General features: G+C 39.8%; 2 protein-coding genes across 4 annotated transcripts in view; one reads left to right on the forward strand and one right to left on the reverse strand.

Moving 5' to 3' along the window:
- The window catches only part of LOC100372753 (ubiquitin carboxyl-terminal hydrolase MINDY-2-like), a 54,934-nt gene extending 53,365 nt beyond the window's left edge, over window positions 1-1,569 (reverse strand). For both annotated transcript variants that reach the window (XM_085501546.1, XM_085501547.1), the window contains exon 1: window positions 1,098-1,569. In XM_085501546.1, the coding sequence (XP_085357672.1) occupies window positions 1,098-1,416 (319 nt within the window). In that variant the 5' untranslated portion in view covers window positions 1,417-1,569. The remainder of the gene's footprint in view (window positions 1-1,097) is intronic.
- Window positions 1,570-1,678: 109 nt separating this feature from the next.
- Window positions 1,679-18,505, forward strand: part of suh (suppressor of hairless protein) — a 52,546-nt gene continuing 35,719 nt past the window's right edge. The window contains exons 1-2 of one of the 2 annotated variants that reach the window (XM_085500946.1): window positions 1,679-2,329; window positions 16,248-16,533. In XM_085500946.1, the coding sequence (XP_085357072.1) occupies window positions 16,410-16,533 (124 nt within the window). In that variant the 5' untranslated portion in view covers window positions 1,679-2,329; window positions 16,248-16,409. 2 annotated transcript variants of the gene reach the window in all.

An 18,505-nucleotide genomic window follows, 5' to 3' on the forward strand; every position in this document is an offset into this window, starting at 1 on the left:
CAGGATTCTGAAATATGACGTTGGATAGACTGACACACGGACAGACGGACACACAGACGGTCGGACAGACAAACTCAGGAACTCACGGACGGTCGGGGACATGAATCCTAACAAGTATGATCTATGTACTAAATTTGAATGAAAACTGACAAAGCATGTCCAAAATACGACATTTTCAAAAAATAAGATGGCTGCCAGTCGGCCATCTTTGATCCAATTGTGAAATAAATCATCATGGACATGTATCCTAACATGTATAATCTATGTACCAAGTTTGAATGAAAACTGACAAAACATGTCCAAAATACAACATTTTCAAAAAACAAGATGGCTGCCAGTCGGCCATTTTGAATCGGATCGCTAAACCACTGCATGTGCATATGTCCCACATGAAGTACTGGGCACATGCAAAGAATGAACAGAATCGATCCAAGGGATTCTGAGATATGACTCCAGATGGACGCACGGACACACAGAGACCGAATTATAAGTCCCCGTTTTTGGATTTCGTCCGAACGGGGACTAATTATCCACACCCTGGTAGGGAGAACCCTAGATCTCCCCCACTTGGTGGCTCCGCTGAATTGCATTGTTTTTTCTAGAAAAAAACCTGCTATATGTAATTTTTTCTGGAGAGAACACTAATACATAGCTGTTTCAGTATGCAACAGGCTGTAACAAAGTGTGCTAACTAAGGCAAAATATCCCAATCATGTTATAAACAGTCTCTCAATCAGAATATATTCCCAATCAGGAAATCAGAATATCCAGTTTGGGATATATTCCTGTTACACAAATAGTACTAACAAAAGGAAGAAGGGGCACAAACAATTACAAATGATATAAATCTCATTTCACGTTTAATTTCAGAATGAAATCCTAAGTCATCAAAATGTCGCACTAAACTGCTGTAATATATGGTCTATATTATTGCACGACTATTTTTGCCGATGACAAATATAAGCGAAAATAAAATGTATTGAAATAAAAAAATAATTGTATATTTCAGCAGTAAAAAAAATGATTTGCAAAGCCCAAATGTTAGTGTTTTCAAGACGGGACGCTACAGTTCTTTAATTTATGACTTCACTTCTCACCTGTAATGTTTGATTCATTCACCAGTTTCGAAGCGCCGAGGTCAGTCGATTGTTTACTACAGCTAGACTTGTCCGCTTCGAGCTCGTCAACAAACTGCAGACTGCCTCGGATGTCCATTTTTTCGGCATCCATGGTATTAACTGATTCATGTTCCTCATCGCGGGTGGACTTTTCCTGACACATTTCGTTCATATTGTGACCATCACTGCTTGTCGACTCCACTCCCAGATCCGATGGGACATCACGATCATTTTTATGAAGGTCGGTTTCATTCCCAGCCTCAGTGTGGACAGCGTGCAGCGACTCTTGGGTCGACATTGAAATTTAAAATTGGTTCTCTTCGTTGACAAAATCCCACACTCTATCGCTTGTTTAAAAATAACTAAATTTACGAAAATTCACAGCTCAATTGACCGATTCTTTAGTCGCAACAAATTATTTCTAAGTTGATCGCCATATTGAATGACATCATCAAGCCTCGAATATCCCATTTTATTGTCATAAACAACATATTCAGGTTATATTGCAAATGTGAAATATAATGTGTATACACGACTTGTGTTGTTCAATGTCTACCAACGCGATTTTTTCATTGTTTTACTAATCCTGTTTGTAGTTTGAATTAATAAATATTGACATTATAGCGTCTGGGCCAACACCCTCCTAATTATCGGCTCTCGCGATATAAAAATGGAATAGTCCAAAAAAACTAGATCTCGCACATGCGTATCACGACAAGTATTTCTACCATTTTGAATGTCTTGAAAGAATCTTTGTTGAAAACTTTGTTTTGTTTCTTCTTCTTCTGACGTTGTTGCGTATTCTTGGTAGTCGCAATCGAGGCGTGAGCTATCTGCCGTGTATATGTCTTCTCGTTTTCTACGCTAAAATCTCCCGACACCGACCGACAAAGTTGGTAATCGGTCTACGACAAAGTTGCTTGGTAGATGGTCTTGTTTTTTGGTACAGCCCAGACAGTGAATTTTCATCTGCAATGCCGCGGTGGTAGGTTGGCATTTTAACTCGCCGTTGTTGATCGGCACTCCTTCTCCAAGATCACACCGAGGTCACCGGACCGTTTGCTGCGACACACTCCGAACACCGGCCTGTTCCAGCAGTTGCGGCATATTCTATATGGACCAAGGCTTTGTTTATACATTGAATCGCAGACGATAAGCCTCTCCGCACTCGGAAAGTTTGTCAAGTGACGGCCCGCTGGTCGGTAACTGGGGTAAGTATGCTTGATCTGTATGCCACTTACGAATTCGACGCATGTTTTGCACCTGTTTTATCAATGTTATATCGTATAGTAGGTTTTTGGTATGCATTCACTTTGTGGAGCTTTCATATTTTTCGATCGACCGTGGTTATTCTCTTGGAAGGCGTTCCCCTTGTTTTAATTTGGACACGTTGTCCCGTTGGTGGAGCAAGGCTGGCTGCAGTCGAGTGCAACTGGTTCAGCCCATCACGGAACAAAACATGTTAATTGGTGCTAGTCTGACATTTTTCAAACCACTTTAAAGGCAATCGTTTGTTCGCAATAATGTAGGTCGTATGCCCGTTTAAATATCACAAACATGGAGTAATTTGACCCCAATTTTATTCAAGAATAATTATTTTACACACTGTGCCAGTGCAAACGGTGTACATTTCAATTCAGTTTTTTTTTAATATGTGATGGATATTTTCATTAATAAATACGTTAACAGCATAACCCTATTCGATTTTAAAATATGATCATGTCAGTGCATTCATGTGTCAGAATATCCAGCTTTAACCTTGGTCATCCGCGAATTATAATAATAATAAAAAGGAAAACAAAGAAAACGCGTCAGATTTTTCCCATCAACTCGTTGCAGCGTCTATAAATGGCTGTCCCATGTGTTGGATGCAACCCCCTGTGTTGGGTAACACGTGTACTGTTATTATTATCATTTCGCTGTCCTAAGCTCGATTGGTTTTTTTATTCGGAACGATTCATCAAATTGTGCTACTCCTGTAGTATTATGTTAAACATAATTCCCGAAAAAGGGTGTTCGGTTCGCAATCCTTTCTTTCGCGACACATCGGAAGCGGTAACAGACACAACAGCCATGGGCCTGTGAAAACGCATATGCAATTTTCCCACGGTTCTTTGTATCGTGTAACATGACGTTGGTACCGACTCCTAACACGCTTGCTTCCCTTCTCTATTATCGTGCGTTTTAAAAAAATTCTCACGACGATAGCCATATCAAAACTATATACATCCCAGTGTACGGTGTCCGTTTTTCCTATTCAGTTTGTAAACTACACGCCAGTTGTTGGGGTCTGCACTTGTAGGGTTTCTAGTTTTTCGACGCAAGTAGTGGCGAGTTAAAAAAGTTTCTCTGAACAATGAGCGAAGTGTTGGAGAGATACACACAGGTACAGTAACTTTTATTGTATACTACCAGTTAGAACAACATAGCCCTTTTACCCAAAGAGGATGACGATTTATATTTTGTACTTTTTCGCCATGGACGTATTCTTTGATGTGCAATTTGTATAATAAGCTAATGCTGCGTTAATAATAGTTGAACCAAGTTGAGACTTGTGTTTCCTTTGTTCAACAGGCCCTTTAAATGCTGTCCTAGAAATTATTTATTTGTGGAACTAATTGAATGAAAAACGTTTTTGAATGGCATGCAACATTTTTACTGCTTTGTTTGAAATACTGGTCCTTATCTTTGAATACCAGTTGTATTACCATGTGTAATTCAATGCCATGTGTTACTCCTGGTTATGAGATCTCTTGTTACTTTTTTTCTCATGTGGGTGGTGGTTTTCAGATGATTCCTAATTGTTCATTCACAATTTAACTTAATATTACCTTACTTAAATAATTTTTTGAATCATTTTCTTTTTGTTTAATTAAACATGCCTCCTGCAAACCAGATATATATATATATAATTTATTACCCTCTCTTTTTAAAAATTCATACAAATTTATCTACATGTAGTTATTACATATATAATTGTACTACTTATTCAGTAAACCCACAACAAGGCACCTATTCCTGCTAACTTCACTGATGTCATTCAAGCTGTTTTTTCTCTATTACAATTACTTCACAGATAACATGTTAAATTTTAGTTATACCAAGTTTAGCATTGACTCATTTTGGCTGCAGTTCAAAATAATTGACACATGAATTTCGTTTAGTGTTCATTTTGTCATATTTGCATATTCCTCCTTGCTGTTAGCACCTGCAGATTATTGTACTAGAGATCTTCATAAGATATGGCGACTCCAGAAAATGCAATTTGCATATCTCTTGCCCTACAACAGTCTCTGGTGATTTTTTAACCAATCACATTAAATGTGTCTTGCTTTGCATCAATATGCATCTGATGGACGCAAAATTGCAATTTATTCACCATATACAGTGTAAGTGTAACTTAACTTCCAAAGTGGCTTCAAATTTGCAATTTTTCAATAATTTTTAGTCTGAATTAGAAACTATTACCGGATTCGGCTGATACCCCGCCCATCCTAAACCCCGCCCATGGGCGATGTTTCAAATAGTGGGCGATGTTTTGGTCCACACATTGCCTGACTGAACCAACAAACATTTTTACAGACCCCAATTTACCCGTCCAACATCTTGCATCGAGCGCACTATTTTAAATATGACGCTAAAAATAATTCACCAATTTCATAAGTAAAAGTCGTAACTTTAGAAGGTACGAGTATTATGGCTCGTAAATACATTTCACTTACGTTTATTACACTCAAATAAAGTCTGCGCTTGAAATGAATGCTTTTCACGAAGTTTGAAATACCCAAGCCTTCCTGATTCGAGCCTCTTGGTTGATTTGACAACGGCAGGTATCGTTAATGTTTAATATTTGTCTGTATCACATTCCTGACGAAAAGTTCAAGATCGGTAAACAGGAAATTGGCGAACTAAAATGTCTCCTGCGTTTCACATGCGACATGATTATTAAAAAACATTCCCAAAGTTAAGCGGTTGTGTACATTCTAGAAATCTAACCTTGCACACATAATCTTATATTGGCGTGTTTTTTTTTGTCCAAAAATGAATGATGTTCTCTTTCAGTAAACTCTTCGCGTTTGTGGTATTTGTGAGAGTTGAAAGATTTTTTGAACAAATGATAAGTAACTATATTAATTCTCTTATGACCAGGGGGTAAGACTCTTTCTAGCCCAGTTGTGATTTAATGTGAATGGGATTTGGCTGGCCGGTTTTTGAGCCTTGTAGACCGACACACTAAATCACAACCGGGCATTGTACATGGTTCACATTTATTCACAACTGGGCAGGCAAACTCACAATTATTCACAATCGGACAGAGACTGAATCACAGTAAATTTTGAATGGTCAGGCATCAGGCACAGTAAATCACAATAGGCAGTCATTGTATCACACTTGCCTATGTTGCTTCACAGTAAATCTCAAACGGACGGTCACTCATTCACAGTAAATCTCAAACGGACGGTCACTCATTCACAGTAAATCTCAATCGGAGAGGCATTGAATCACAGTAAATCACGATAGGCAGTCACTGTATTCCACTTGCCTATGTTGCTTCACAGTAAATCTCAAACGGACGGTCACTCATTCACAGTAAATCTCAAACGGACGGTCACTCATTCACAGTAAATCTCAATCGGAGAGGCATTGAATCACAGTAAATCACGATAGGCAGTCACTGTATTCCACTTACCTATGTTGCTTCACAGTAAATCTCAAATGGACTGTCACTCATTCACAGTAAATCTCAATCGGACGGTCACTCATTCACAGTAAATCTCAATCGGACAGACACCCATTCACAGTAAATTTCAATTGGAGAGGCAATGAATCACAGTAAATCACAATAGGCAGACACTTTATTACATTTGACTTTTTGGCTTCACAGTGAGTCACAACTGGTCAGGTAAATTTTCACAGTGAAACCCAATTGGACATACATCGAGTCACAATAAATCTTGAGTGGCCAGTCACTCATTCACAGTAAATCTCAATCGGAGGCATTGAATCACAGTAAATGACAATTGGACAGGCACTAAATCATGGTGAATCACAATTGGTTAGTCAAAAGTTATCACTAAATCACACAAAATTATAAATTTTTACTGAATAAATAATGTTTGCTTTGCCACAAATAAATGCTATTACCTAGTATCTACAGGCTAAATTTCAACTATGGCAGATGTATCTTTTTCGTTTCTTCAAATCCTGCAAAATATAAGTGCACATGGTCAGGATTATATAATACTGACCAAGTCCCTGCTCCAAAACCCAACTTTCTTGGTAATTTTTTTTCATATGCCCCCAACACTAACCCCATCCCCCACCTCCTTGTTCCTACTCCATGTTTTTGTTCATGTCCCCCCACCCCAATGAGCCCATCCTGGTTTATGTTTTTTTTCCTCTTCCTCGCTGTCTTTGTCCCCTTTTGCCTGCATCTCTCAGTGTTGGTCTTCCTCTCACTGTGGGGTTTCTTCCTCTGCCTGTAGTGAGTCTTCTATCTGCCCATAGTTGTTGTGCCTGCACTTGGTCTGCTTCATCATACTGTGTCTCACAGGTTATGGTGCTTTTTCCTGTGGATACGTGGTGATATGGCAAAAAACAATCTTTGCACAGATTGATGCCACACTCCCTGCATAGGTACTTAGTAATGTGGTATCCTCCAGCCCTTGTCTTGCGCCCCATTTTTATACAAAATCTGCAGCTGTGGCCACGTCCTGCTAATTTCACCAATACATGGTTTTTGTATGTTGTAATGGTTTGTTCAGCATTTCGGACCAGTCGTTTTCGAGATGTATAACCACCTACCAGAGAAATACCCACTTCAGCTTGGTATTGCTTGTGTGCCATTTTGCTCTTTGTCACCTCCTTGTATATTACAAAACTATTGACCAGAGCAATATCCAAGAAAAAGTAGAAAACATACTTCCACCATTTCTGAGCCTGGCGCTGTGCAGAAAAGTATGATCTCAGCTGGTTTGCCCTGTCAACTCCACCCATATATTCATTGTAGTTTTCTATCATATCAGGTGCAGGCAGAGTAAATGCAACACGTCTTCTAGTCGTCTTATCCTTCACATATCTAACTACCCGACTATCTCCATGGCGAAATCCATCATGGCATGTTGTTAGGGCACTGAATAGTTTGGAGTCTTTCCAAACCACTGCAACCAATTCTCCTTTTTGTCTGGCTTCAAACTGACCCCGCTCTAAATGCTCTATTTTAGCCATGTTTGGGTTTTTTTTTTCCCCTCTGAGGCAAGTAGGAAATCCTATCCTTGATTGGCGAGTGCTACCAATGGTGAGTACAGCATGTTCATTCAACATGGTCATTGCAAGCTCTGGGCTTGAGTAATAACTATCGGTGTACAAGATGTGGTTACGTCCACCGATATGTCTAATCAAGTCAACACATAAATTGAGTGTTACTTTGTCAGCTCTAGTGTGGTCAGCTGCAGTTGTGGTCATGAACTCAATTGCACCTACATAGCTGGATACTGCATCAGCCATTACATACACTTTGAACCCCTTGGCCCGAGGTTTACCATGGATGAATACAGTGGGAATACCAGATTTGCTCCCTTTATAGCCCACTATGGCTTCATCAATTGCAATTTGTCTGTGGAGGTTGTATGATGAACATGACTTTTCCATAATTTCATCCATCACTGGTGCTACCTTGTACAATGGCTGTGCCCGTCTACCAGCATCACGTAATAAAGGCATGGATATATTGGCTGGATCCTTGTCAGCATCATTGCAGTGAAAATACTGCATTATTTTTTTAAATCTGTTACGGGACATGGTTTTGGCTACAAATTCATTTCTTAGGCTTTCTGTGGTAGACCAATAATCATTAAGTGCCATTTTCGGATCAACACCCATGGTTATGACTATTCCCAAAAATGCTTGCATCTCCTCATCAGTAACAGGATACCATGATACATCTTTTTTGCGTTTTTTATTTTGCTTCCATTCAGCATACTTGTTAGTTTCTTTGCGAAGTCTTTTCATTAAGCGATGAGTGAAAATTGTATGAAATGCATCAAGGGGAGTGCTATTCTCAGCAATGTGTATGTTTGGCCCAGGCTCAGGGCCAGTGAATGGTTTTTCTGAATGGCGATGCAAATGTGATGACCACCCCTCATCATCTGCATCATCATCACTGCTATCATTAGGATATTCCTGTGGCTCATCATACCTATATTTATGTGTCCATGTGTCTTCTATTCTTCTAACAGCAATATTTTTGCCTATACGTTGCCTGGATCTATTGCTTAGTCCAATATAGGGATTAACTGTATCCATATCAGACCCTTCTGATTCCCCTGAGTCACTGGGGAAAACAAGACTGCCAGCATCAGTATCGTACTCTATTTCTGTGGTCTCTGCTGCTTCTGTTTGTGTATTTACTTCCCCTTCACTATGTTCAGCCTCCCCATTATCCGGTTGTTCAATTGCTTCCCCATCACAAAGCTCAGGCTCTTTATGGTTTGGTTTTTCACCTGCTTTCCCATCACCATGTTCAGTCTCTCCATGTTGCACTATTTTAGTTTGGTTAAATTCTTCATTACCCGACTCATCAATGTCCATTGACTCTCCCCCTGTCTGGTGCTTGTCATAGTCTCCTTCTGAGACAATTTCCCCATCTTCCCTGTCATAAATTTGCCCTTCACTACCCTCTACCCTGTCTGGCTCAGGGACACTACTGCATTCATTTTTTGTTGTTTTTCTACTTTTTTTCTTCTTACGATGTTTTTTTCTCCTATGCTCACTCTCCTCTCTTTCTGACTGTGAGGTGGTACTCGCCATACGTTTTTCTTTTTTCTTCTCACGCCTTCTTTTTCTACTTTTTCTCTTATTATCTGACTGTGTGTTGGCAGTACTGACTGAGGCACTATAATTACCACTGCTTGAGGGGCCATGAGAGGCATCATCAGTTGCATCAGCAGTTGCATCAGCTTTATGCATATATAACCTTGATACCTCACCTGATCTGGTCCTTTTCCCCTCCATCAGCAGAGTATTTTCGGCTTGAGTAAGGTTTAGGGCTGCTAAATCTCTCAGAGTCATGTTTTCACCCAAAGTGGCAATATGCTTTTTCTTTCTCCTGGAAGGCACTGAAAATTTAAGTAAAAAAAATAATTGAAAAACAAGCTTGTTAACATGATTTATTTTGTATGTCTATCCATTTGTCATTTACTGTGAAATTGCTTCTGTCCATTTATTATTCTGTGTGATCAGTTGCCGTCCATATGGTATTTACTGTGAACTCAAGGACTGTCCGCATAGGCATTACTGTGACTCAATCAGTGCCCACACTACATACACTGTGATTGTAAACTTGTCCGATTGCAACTTACTGTGATTAGAATACAAGCCATTTGGTACTTACTGTCAATGGATGATTGTCCGACTGTGACTGAAAATGATATTTTAAATCCAATATTTTTCTCCACTGGATTGGGAAAATGCTTCTTTTTGCCACTTTTGCACACAGGGAAATTGACTGCACTCCTGTCAAACAACAACTAGCTCACACTAAACATTCCTGCTCAAGGACAGTGAAATTCAATCTGATATCATAAAAGCAGTGTCATATTCCCCACTCCCACATATGTTCACACTTAATCACTATAGGTCTAATGTTCACTTTTGGCTCAATCACACTAAATCAAGAGTGGTTTCAAATGAGTTGAAACATCTTGGATTTTCTGGTGATCACAATAAACACCAAATGGTCATAAGAGGATTAATTTGTGTGAAGTTGGGTTGCCCGAATTTAAATATCAGTGCGTGAACTCTGGAGGTCATTGCCCAATGCACACGCAATTCAAACACATGGTTAGTAGAGTTCAGTCGAAATGTACGTGAATAATGCGATCGAAGTGCGCTGCCCAGAGTTTATTATATTACATATTCACTTCATTTCGAATAAAATAATTCACCGTTGGAACATCGATGAATCACAAGACACCTGACTACTGTGATTTAAATGCGCCCATGTTTATGTTTGCGTAATTATTACGAGTGCAACACATTACAAAGTTGGTAATATAAAAATAACTTGAGTTTGCGTAATTATTATGAAAGCATTACAAAGTTGAAATATTCAGAGCCAGTGCAATATTGTAAACAAATTTGCGTAACTAGAAAAGCAGCGCACTAACTTGAAGTAAACGATGTTGATATACTAGTATTCAAAGCCAGTACAGAGTTGCAGACAAGTTATATGATTACAGTATCGTCGGATATAATAACAATTTTACTAGACCGACGCGCGGAGCACGAAAGAAAAAGGTTGCTATGGTAACGCGCCAGTTTAGTGCATGACTTGGGGTCAAACTTCGATCAACACACATTTGATGTCAGCAGCATCGCCGCGCAACAAGTTTCGCAAAGAAGTACTTGAAGTTCAATTGCACCCAAAATGATGTCGCTGATTACTCGGTTGTCACAGCGTGTGTTGTGTCATGATGCACCCCGTTTCGACTTTAGCTTGCTTTTCCTTCTTGTTCACATAAAATGCGATCTCTCACCAATGTATTAAAACACTTTGAATTTATACTTTGCATGATTATATTTGGTCAATGCGAAACATTATTTTTTCTAAACATTTTCTGAGACCATTTTATCAGTGCAGGGTTATTTTTCCGGACAAGATGGGCTTTGTAATATCTGCCATAACATCGCCCGGGTGATCTTTTGGTCCACATTTTTCTAAAAAAAACCCGAATCCTCCATAAGATCGCCCAGGGCGGTCTGGGGTATCAGCCGAATCCGGTAATTTGTGTTCTGTGTGGTGTGTGCCTCTAAAGTAATTGCACACAAGTTCTATACTCATAGGTAATATTGTAGGTTGTGGTATTCTGTGATTTGATCAATATTTGATCAATATTTTGTCTGAAATCCTATAATCACAGTCTGTAATCTATCCTGAACCTGTTACTCTCAGATAACCAAGGCAATTTCATTCAAATTTTGTATAATGTTTCCATGCATATTGGGTTATAGGTTCTTATCATTTTTTTTGAGATTTGTACAAAAATAAAATCACAAACGGCACGTTGGAATGGAAGATCACAAAACAGTACATTGGGATGTGAGATCACAAACAGTACATTGGGATGTGCGATCACAAACAGTACATTGGGATGTGAGATAACAAACAGTACATTGGGATGTGAGATCACAAACGGCACATTGGGATGTGAGATCATAAACGGCACATTGGGACGTGAGATCACAAACAACACATGGGGACGTGAGATCACAAACAGCCCATTGGGACATGAGATCACAAACAGCACATTGGGATGTGAGATCACAAACGGCACATTGGGATGTGAGATCACAAACGGCACATTGGGATGTGAGATCACAAACAGCACATTGGGACGTGAGATCACAAACAGCAGATTGGGATGTGAGATCACAAACAGCACATTGGGATGTGAGATCACAAACTGCACATTGGGATGTGAGATCACAAACAGCACATTGGGACGTGAGATCACAAACAGCACAAGTGGGATGTGAGATCACAAATGGTACATTGGGATGTGAGATCACAAACGGCACATTGGGACGTGAGATCACAAATAGTATATTGGGATGTGAGATCACAAATGGTACATTGGGACGTGAGATCACAAACAGCACATTGGGACGTGAGATCACAAATGGCACATTGGGATGTGAGATCACAAACGGCACATTGGGACATGAGATCACAAACGGCACATTGGGACGTGAGATCACAAACAGCACATTGGGACATGAGATCACAAACAGCACATTGGGATGTGAGATCACAAACAGCACATTGGGATGTGAGATCACAAATAGTATATTGGGATGTGAGATCACAAATGGTACATTGGGACGTGAGATCACAAATAGTACATTGGGATGTGAGATCAAAAATAGTACATTGGGATGTGAGATCACAAACAGTACATTGGGATGTGAGATCACAAATAGTACATTGGGATGTGAGATCACAAATAGTACATTGGGATGTGAGATCACAAACGGCACATTGGGACGTGAGATCACAAACGGCACATTGGGACGTGAGATCACAAATGGCACATTGGGACGTGAGATCACAAACGGCACATTGGGACGTGAGATCACAAACAACACATTGGGACGTGAGATCACAAACAGCCCATTGGGACATGAGATCACAAACAGCACATTGGGATGTGAGATCACAAACAGTACATTGGGATGTGAGATCACAAATAGTACATTGGGATGTGAGATCACAAATAGTACATTGGGATGTGAGATCACAAACGGCACATTGGGACGCGAGATCACAAACGGCACATTGGGACGTGAGATCACAAACGGCACATTGGGACGTGAGATCACAAACGGCACATTGGGACGTGAGATCACAAACAACACATTGGGACGTGAGATCACAAACAGCACATTGGGATGTGAGATCACAAACAGCACATTGGGATGTGAGATTACAAATAGTACATTGGGATGTGAGATCACAAATAGTACATTGGGATGTGAGATCACAAACGGCACATTGGGACGTGAGATCACAAACGGCACATTGGGACGCGAGATCACAAACGGCACATTGGGACGTGAGATCACAAACGGCACATTGGGACGTGAGATCACAAACAACACATTGGGACGTGAGATCACAAACAGCCCATTGGGACATGAGATCACAAATAGTACATTGGGATGTGAGATCACAAATAGTACATTGGGATGTGAGATCACAAATAGTACATTGGGATGTGAGATCACAAACGGCACATTGGGACGTGAGATCACAAACGGCACATTGGGATGTGCGATCACAAACGGCACATTGGGACGTGAGATCACAAACGGCACATTGGGACGTGAGATCACAAACGGCACATTGGGACGTGAGATCACAAACGGCACATTGGGACGTGAGATCACAAACGGCACATTGGGACGTGAGATCACAAACGGCACATTGGGATGTGCGATCACAAACGGCACATTGGGATGTGAGATCACAAACAGCAGATTGGGATGTGAGATCACAAACAGCACATTGGGATGTGAGATCACAAACTGCACATTGGGATGTGAGATCACAAACAGCACATTGGGACGTGAGATCACAAACGGTACATTGGGACGTGAGATCACAAACGGTACATTGGGACGTGAGATCACAAACGGCACATTGGGACGTGAGATCACAAACGGCACATTGGGACGTGAGATCACAAACGGCACATTGGGACGTGAGATCACAAACGGCACATTGGGACGTGAGATCACAAACGGCACATTGGGACGTGAGATCACAAACGGCACATTGGGACGTGAGATCACAAACGGCACATTGGGACGTGAGATCACAAACGGCACATTGGGACGTGAGATCACAAACGGCACATTGGGACGTGAGATCACAAACGGCACATTGGGACGTGAGATCACAAACGGCACATTGGGATGTGCGATCACAAACGGCACATTGGGATGTGAGATCACAAACAGCAGATTGGGATGTGAGATCACAAACAGCACATTGGGATGTGAGATCACAAACAGCACATTGGGACGTGAGATCACAAACTGCACATTGGGACGTGAGATCACAAACAGCACATTGGGACGTGAGATCACAAACAGCACATTGGGACGTGAGATCACAAACGGTACATTGGGACGTGAGATCACAAACAGCACATTGGGACGTGAGATCACAAACGGCACATTGGGACGTGAGATCACAAACGGCACATTGGGACGTGAGATCACAAACGGCACATTGGGACGTGAGATCACAAACGGCACATTGGGACGTGAGATCACAAACGGCACATTGGGACGTGAGATCACAAACGGCACATTGGGACGTGAGATCACAAACGGCACATTGGGACGTGAGATCACAAACAGCACATTGGGACGTGAGATCACAAACGGCACATTGGGACGTGAGATCACAAACGGCATATTGGGATGTGAGATCACAAACATTGGGATGGGATATCATAATGATATTTTAATGCGAAAGAAAGTTGTAGTTTTTTCCAAGCATAATTGACTTGAATAATAGAGTTTCCAAATTTCAATTTAAAGCACACATTTTGGGACAGTTACAGTGATCTGTAGTAGAACTCCACAGCAGCTTTACTAGATTTGTGACATTCTCTTGATGTATCAAGTTTATATGTAAATGTTCATTCATATGTTTTCAATTTCGCTATATCAAGTAACTCTGCATCGCCTCATACTTGTTTGAAATTAACTGTTTTATTTAAGATACCAATGAATTTATTCAATCTAGCACTATTGTGGTCAGCAAAATAAATGTGATTCAATATTTAAACCTTGTATAGTGGGGCTATACATGTACATTGTACATGCAGTGTGTGAGTATATGATTCAAGACTACCATGTCTGCTTTTAGCCATGCTCTAATATCCTGAATCATATTAAAACTGTGAAGGACACAAATCTGACCTCAGTTGGGGATAGTAAATTACAATTTGGGGTCTTGGTCTTCAAAGTGGAATTATACAATGCCATACATGTAACTGATTCACAGGTAACAAGATGTCTTGTGAGTGTTTCACATGTGGCAATTGTTTGTACATGCCTGTGTTCAGCCCAGCAAAAAAGCTTGTACCAGACATTCCCTTTACAAGTAGCAGGTACAGCTCTCATTGTTGCTCTCCAATGTGATATGATAAATCATTCTATAGTCTGAAAAACTAGCTCATTGACTATTGATGGAGTTTTGTTCACTTCTCTGTTCGTGGAAGTCATTTCGTTTGCCTACGTGCCGAAACAGTGGTCATCCTCAAGTATACCACAAAGTTTTTTCTCAATGATTTGACAGTTGTGAACTTTTGTACACAGTTTTTTTGCTTTGATGACACTTAATCTTAGGTAATCTTTTAAAACCTTTGTTGATAATGTCGCGTTTATAGAATAATAGGATCTTGAATCACTGCACTTCTCAAGTAGTAGACACAAAAGTCCAATGTTTAGGAGAATAGGTTATTATAATTACCTTCAACATCATAAGCCACAACGACAGTGACTGTGATTAGTGTTTTCATGCTTGTGTACTACAGTCGTGTGTAATCATTTCATGCATGTTTTTCTGCCCTCTGGTACAATTACCGGTTGCCTTCAAGTATTTTAAATCGTTTTGGTCTTTCAGTTCATGGAGACCAAAGGAGTGTTGGGTCAGCCAGGTGTCATAGTCTGATTATTATTAAACCCCAAAAAGTTTCTGGCTTACTATGTAGTAGTAGTTTAGTTTATAAATGCTTGCATATCAACGGCTCTTGCATTAACTATAATGATAGTCTCCTGCAAAATGCCCCAGGATACTTCTATAACTCTTGACCCAATTTACTACTATGTTGGCATTGTTAACCCAATCATAATAATAATATTAATAATAATCATCATAATAATAATAAACTTGTTATTTTTAAATTTAAACCTCATTCAATTGTTGAACTTATAAAAATTGAATCATTTACAATAAATGCGAAATGTGGCTGGATAGATTGGTGTGTGGTCTAATATGATGTGTTGTCTATGCTGAAATGTAACATACATCTATTGGGGTCAACAGATCCCTTGCTTGCCTGCAATCAATCCATTGGCATTGTGGTAGGCTACCCCATTGTTCACTTGTGGTCATGAGCTGTGAAATCTCACCGTTGGAATTTGTGAAAACGATAACCTGCTCATGTGTCCCGCAAAGAATCATCAGATTTGATATCATCAGTATGGTTACCTACAATGTGTCTAGTTCTCTTGATGGATTTTCAACTGGATTTTCTTGATGCATGCTGTTGTTTCCCACCACGTGTTATGCATGTTTAATATGCTTTTGCCCTACTTTGAGCACTATCCAGGGGTGTCTACAGCCAGCTAGAGGTGAACATTTTTGTAAAAGCACTAGGGTCCATTTTTGGTGCACTTTGGGAATGTTAATGCAATGATTAATGGTGTGTTTCTATAGAAACCACATTGCTCTTCACACTCCAATGATTTTTTATATTCCACAAGTTGTAGCTGTGAAATTTTATTAAAAACAAGGCAGCTCAACATTTCTTTAATTTTCATCTCTCTTTCTAGTTCAGTGGTGAAGATGGTGGTTTACTAGTGCCAGTATTGTCACAGCACTCATTGACCAACAAGAATCACGCTGACACAGCAGCCAATTCACTGAGTCTTCCAATTCAACGAATATCTAGTGATAGTTATGTACAAAGCCGACTTCATCGCAATCATTGTAAAATGAGCGATTCTAATTCAACGTCTGAACTAAATACGAGTGAGGACACATATCCTAACTACAATACTGTCACCACCACCAATAGTAACGGAATTTGTACAACGTCCATCAACACCATCTCACAAAGTAAGTTTTTGACTAGTGTATGCAATGGAAACGTTGGGAGTCTTTGCATGTACCTTGTGTGTGTATGTGTGTATTCTGATATCTATTACTCTTTGGATTTTAATGAAACTCTCATGATGATGGCCTTGGATGATGCACATACCTGATTAGTTTTTGGTTGTAATCTGCTTATCAAAAACCTAATTCAAATAAATTAGTCAATTTTTGGCTGTACCACAGGTATTTCAAGAACCACACAAGAGATTTTCAATGAAACTTGGTAAATAGTTGGTTTGGGTTAACCCACAGATTAAACTAGATTAGGGTTTAATCAGTGCATATTAAGGATATAATTAGCATAAATTAAGCAATTTTTTGATATCTCAGTAATCACTTGATAAATTTAAATGTACATACAGTACAGTTCTCGCGGAAGCTTTGGCTTTTGTGGCATCATTGTCGCATACGCATGGCTTCATTGTCGCCTCAGCATCGCATCATTGTGGCATCAGCTTCGCGTCATTGAAAATTGAAGCTGTGTTCGCCTCTTATTTTGTGGCATCATCGTGGCCTCAGCTTCGCAGTCCCATCGCATCAACATGGCATCAGCTTCAAAGTATTGTGACATGAGTATGACCTCATTATTTTCACATGGAAAGGCAGTAGAGAAAAAACACATGTACAGAAGTTCGATATGTAATCGATTTGAAATTCAAAGTGATAAGGGGAATAAAATAATATGACAAAGAGTAAAATGACATTCTAAAAAGATATCTTGTTTAATTATTTAATGTTGCGAGTATTGGGTACCAAAAACTATGTGAAGTACATTGCAATCTGCAAGGTGACGAGTGTCATATTGACTGCAAGGAAAAACGTGGTAAATTTAAATCACACGATGCAATTGTCATTTGGATACAACACAATTTGCTATACGAAATGAAACTGTTCTTGTTATAAAATTACCTTATTTTCATTCATTTTATTTGCTGGTAAAAGAACAGATTCAGATTCCTCATTTTGGTGGTATTTTTCTGTGTTTCGTTTAGTTTTAGCCGAGTCCGATCCCTTGCCCGGACTACTAATACATGCAAAACACGCGAACGCCGCCTGGCGTTGATGCTGGCCATCTTGATACAAAGTTCCAAAACAAGTGCGTATATTTCCAACTATGATTGGATGGTTGTGGTGGCGTCGGTCTGGTAAAATTTTACATCCAATTTTCAAAATTAAACCACGATCAGTGGCCTGAGCTCGATCTATACGTACTTTAAAAGTATTCTCAACAAAAAATATTTTCGAATAAAAACGAGCCACAGGCCTGGTAAAAAATCGAATAGCACTTGACGTGCAGAAAAAAAGTGTTCATTTAGTTGTAGCCGTAAATATTTGGTGACCAGTCGATGAACAATTTGAAACTCATTATACACACGAAAGTCCTTCGATACTGAATATTATCGACCCCAATCTGGTTTACCTTATTTCCCAACTTGTAAAACTGATTTGTATCTCAGCCCAGTTTTTCTTTTTTTCTTTTTTTGAACTGAGGACAAATCCCAGCTGTTTGTCAAAATATACCGATGTTTTTCAGTGAGAGATTGTGAAGCCTGTCACAGCACAGTGAATCGACGCCGGAGATTGGACAGTACAAATATGCTTTGTTACAACATCATTGATTTGCTGAAAGTCACCTGATCGGAGCACGACCTGGGTCACAGAACCATATTTGTCTGTATTATCAACGGGACTTTGCGAGAGAACCACACCCACATTTTCAACCATTTTTAGCGTGGAAGTTGCCAACAAATGTTGAAAAACTCGTGAATTTTATGGATTTGAATAAAATAAAGTTATCGGTTGGTAAGACTGGTTAATAATATATCCCTCGATGGTCTTCGAATTTTTAGTTCCGCTGTCGACTTTGTCGCGCGGAGCTTATCATATGAGTGATTGTCCGTCGTCGTCGTCGTCCGTCGTCCGTGTCAATGTTTTA

Source organism: Saccoglossus kowalevskii, chromosome 7 (genome assembly GCF_978046115.1).
Source record: "Saccoglossus kowalevskii chromosome 7, keSacKowa6.1, whole genome shotgun sequence".
Taxonomy (NCBI): Eukaryota; Metazoa; Hemichordata; class Enteropneusta; family Harrimaniidae; genus Saccoglossus; species Saccoglossus kowalevskii.